Raw genomic sequence first — 4,549 nt, forward strand, 5'->3', positions numbered from 1 at the left:
TAAAAAGCAAGTATCCTGAAAACAAGTAACACTGATGAAGTCTACCTGGGTTATCAAACACCAAGGAAGGCCAGCGCAAGTAGACAAATATCCACACCCAGAGGAAAAAAGTAGATTGTGCTGCCCTGACATTCTAAGAGAAAACAAAACAAAACAAAACAAAACAAAAAAAAACCAGATCAATAGCACTCATAAAGATGAATCAAAGAACTGATGTTTTGCTTTTTTCAAACAAGTTGAAGGGCTGGAGAGATGGTTTAGTGGTGAAAAGCATTGGCTGCTCTTCCAGAGGTCCTGAGTTGAAGTCCCAGCAATTACATGATGGCTCATAACCATCTCTAATATGACCTGGCATGCAGGTGTATGTGTAGATAGAGCACTCATAGATTAAATAAATAAATCTTTAAAAAACAAAAACAAGGTTGCTATGTTGGCTCTGAATTCATTCTCTAACTCAGCCTTCCCAATGCTTCCTTTAAATACTCAGTCCCATCATAAAAATGTGAAGTTGCCAGTAAACCAAGACTAGGAAGGAACTTCCTCAGTCTTATAAGGAATGTCCCTAAAGGACCAACAGCAGCAGCATTAGTGGTAAAATGAGATCAGGATGAAGACCAAGGTGCATATTCACACCACTGATAATCAGTATTATACAAGATCCTTTTGCTGATGCAGTTAGACAAAAGAAATTCAAAGGCTTCCAAATCACAAAAGATGTAAAGATGTTTTCATTTGCAGATTAGCATCTTTCATGTAGCATACTTAGTGAAATCTCAAAAAAAAATATTAGAGGGAAAAAGAGAGGGAGGGAGGAAGGGAGAAAGAAGAGAATAGAGGGAACGGGAAGAGAAGAAAATGGAAGAAGATAAACAGATTGGCAAGATGGCTGGCTCAGTAGATAAAGGAGCTTGCCACTAAGCCTCATGACCTGGGTTCAATCCCCAGAATCAGCATTGTGGAAAGAGATAAGGGACAGTTGCAAGTCACTCTCTGACCACATGCTAGCCATGACATGCCCCCCACTAAAACAAAAAGAGAAGAGAGGAACAAACTATAAAACAGAAGGGCTATAGGACACAAAAGTCAGGAGTTGGAGAGATGGCTCAGCATTAAAGCACTCCTGCTCTTGCAGAGAACCCAGGTTCGGTTCCAAGCAACCATATGGTTGGTCATAACCCTCCCTAAGTCCAATTTCTGGGGATCAGATAACGTCTTCTGACCTCCACCGATATCATGGATGCACACAGTGCATTCACATGGGCACAGTCATAAACATAAATTAAAAAAAAAAAAGTGAAGACTTACGACAAATTCCAAAATGAGTAAAAGGCTATATGGCTTTATGGTTCTGCCTAACAACTTATTTCACATTCCAGTATCAAATTAATAATAACTATAAAAACCGTCTGACAACTAAGCTTGGTTTATCATACATTCCTGTGACAAAACCTGATATAAACTGATAGAAGCAATGTGCCTACAATGAGAATATTTATTCATTTACTTAGAGACAGAGCAATTTATTTGAGTATAGAAATTTTTCTCGGCCTCTCTGAGACCATCCCATGATATAAGGTCATCTTTGTGAACCAGAAAAGTTCTGAAGTTGTTAAGAGCCTCCCTCATACTCTTGTGAGAGAACATAAATCCCAATGGCCCATGGCCTACGGCTGCTGCTCAGGACTCATTTAAGTAATCTATGCAAAAATATACAGATTCCTTACTGTCTCAATTCAGAAAAAAAAAAAAAAGCCTTAAATTATCACATTAAGTATAAAAAGAAGAAAACTATGGCTTACAATTGCACTGATTATTTTTATTCCTGGCTGGGCCAGAGAGCAGAGGGAAAGAGCTGCTCTCTACAGAGACAGTGGCTGCCCACACTTCCTGGTTTTTCATCCTGGTTTAGATGTGGCTTGAGTAAGCTTCCTGCTTTACACAACCTCCCTCTCCTAGCAATTGGAACCACGTCCCACTAGAGATGGCCTCTTGGCCAGGTGGGTACAGCACACAGCCATCTTCTCCTGGCTCCCTTTTATAGAGGCAGGCCTTCCAGCTACCCTGGAATTCACACTATTTATTGTACTGCTGCACCCAAGCTGCCTCTTCCTTCTACTAGCTGAATATGTGTCTTATTTTACATTCTATAAGAAAGGAAACCAAGTCAGTCCATCTCTTCTCTTCCTCTCTTCCCTTCTGGTATGTGGATTAAACCTAGGGCCTCATACATGTTAAGCCAGTGCTATGCCATTAAACTATATAACCCCAGCCCTTTTTTACTTTTCAAGACAGCATCTTACTAACTGGCCCAGATTGGCTTTGTAGTCTACCTGTAGTAAATTCCCTGAAGTTGGAATTTACCCGCCTCAAACTCCCAAGAAGCTAGGGTTACAGGCCTGTGCCATCAGTTCAGGGTTGAAGTTTTGGAAAAACTAAGGCAACTGCCTGGTATCTTCAGAATGAACAAACCGATCTGGCACCATCTTTGTCATTTCAACAGATGAAAGGGAATATCACATATCAGACTGTTAGTGGAGGGCCTAAACCCATCTCTGGAGGGGAAAAGCACCACAGGTCTTCTACCAAAATCACATCCAAATCTATGCACAATCACAGTGGAGAATAAGTATGACAAGCTACTATCAAAACGTCACCTCTGCGATTCCATAGTAAAGAAAGAATGTTAAACAAGTTCCCTGCTCCTACCAATCACAAATGTCATGGACAACCTTAACAAGATGACTCTCCAATCCTGAGAGCTACTTCAGACCTGAGTCAGGCCACTCTTCTCTCTGAACCTGAGATCTGGCATACTCCTAGATACTGATGGACAAAATGAATAAGTTAATAATAATAATAATAATAATAAAAAGGCACAGTGAGTGGCTGAAGAAGATTTATTGTTCTTGCAGAGGAGAAAAGCAACACTGGATTCCTAGCAACCACACAGAGGTTAACGACTGTCTCTAACTACATTTCCAGGGGATCCAATGTCCTCTTCTGGTCTCAGCAGGCAGTGCATACAGATAATGTCCAGAGATGGAGGCAGGCAAAACACCATTTTTTTAAAAAAAAGTAAATCTTTAAAAAAAAAATCATAAAAGAGAAAACAGAATTCCTTCACACAAACTGATTACAAATCCTGTGTGAGGAAGCTACAAACTTAGACTGACCTCAAGACACATAACTATGGAACTGTCTATCAAACAAGGTTCTTTTTGTTTGTTTCTTTTTTCTTTTTCTTTTTTTTTTTTTTTTTTTTTTGAGACAGGGTTTCTCTGTATTGCCCTGGCTGTCCTGGAACTCTCTCTGTAGACCAGGCTGGCCATGAACTCAGAAATCCGCTTGCCTCTGCCTCCCGAGTGCTGAGTGCTGGGATTAAAGGCGGGCGCCACCACGACCGGCTCAAGCAAGGTTCTTAAAGGTTACAGCTACAGGCTCTGCTTCCTGTACCTTATTCGAGATCACTACAGAAAAAACTCAAGAGGTGAGGCATTTAGGCTATAAAAGAAAACAAGACTGTAGGGCCCCAGTCTATCCTCTACCTCATCAAGCAAGGGAAGACTGTACAGGCTCCAGAACTCAGCAGCACAAACACTGCCATCTCAAGATAGCCCTCGGGATGCAACAACAACGCTGGATATGATACAAAGAATAACAGCTTATGACCCCAGAGTGACTGTGCTCACCTCCTGACCTGACTCCACCTTTGAGTCTTTCTGTATATGCCCCAGATACAGCTTTGACCCTAAGTAGAGGTGGTCCTTCCAGACCCAGGCCTCCTTTACTGGATAACCACCTGCTAGCATGACCCTTGTACTACTAACTCAACCCACCAGGAAGTAAGTGTTCAACCCGAAGCAGTCTATCCTCTGCAGTAACCACCAAAGGCCTTAACCCACAAGCCCCTGTGGTCTCTCTTCCTGGTAAGACCCTTCTCCGACCTGATTCACACCCCAGCAATGGCCCTTCAATAGCGATGGCCTGATTTACATCCCAGCAGTGTCTTTTCCCCCTGCAGACCATGCCCGGAGAGATGACTCCCTGCGGCCCTGATCTGACCCACACCTCAGTCGTGACTCTCTTGGTCTCAGACTTGATTCACACCCTGGACACGATCGTCCTTGCTGCCCCTGCCTAAAGCGGTGACCGTCACGCGCCCAGACTCGAACCACACCCCAGCAGCGACCCTCCTGGGCTGCTCCTGCCTCCCGCGGCCTGGCGACGCCTTAAGCCTCACCCTCGGCCAGGACCCGCCGCACCCGCAGACGCAGCTCGCCCAGCTCCACTGTCTGCCCCACGAAGTCACTCTGATCACGGCCCGCAGCTCCGCTAAGAGAACCAGGGCCCGCCAGGAAGTCCAGCGCAGACTGCAGCAGCGACATGGCGTCGGCCGCTCCGCGGCAGCGGGAGCCAGGCTCCAGCTCCGCACTGCCGGGTTAGCAGCTGCGGGCGAACAACCCGGCCATCTTCCGCCCGCGCCGTGACGTAAATCAGAGAGCGAGTTGCGTCCCGACGCCGCGGCCCCGCCCTGACGCAGCAGGCGGAA

At 44.9% G+C, this 4,549-nt stretch overlaps 1 protein-coding gene across 2 annotated transcripts in view; it reads right to left on the minus strand.

Moving 5' to 3' along the window:
* Gak (cyclin G associated kinase) overlaps window positions 1-4,489 on the minus strand; it is a 63,520-nt gene extending 59,031 nt beyond the window's left edge. For both annotated transcript variants that reach the window (XM_085836990.1, XM_021161777.3), the window contains exon 1: window positions 4,241-4,489. In XM_085836990.1, the coding sequence (XP_085693116.1) occupies window positions 4,241-4,385 (145 nt within the window). In that variant the 5' untranslated portion in view covers window positions 4,386-4,489. The remainder of the gene's footprint in view (window positions 1-4,240) is intronic.
* Window positions 4,490-4,549: the final 60 nt, after the last annotated feature.

This window comes from Mus caroli, unplaced genomic scaffold (assembly GCF_978045245.1).
Source record: "Mus caroli unplaced genomic scaffold, Mus_caroli_1 scaffold_4, whole genome shotgun sequence".
NCBI lineage: Eukaryota > Metazoa > Chordata > Mammalia > Rodentia > Muridae > Mus > Mus caroli.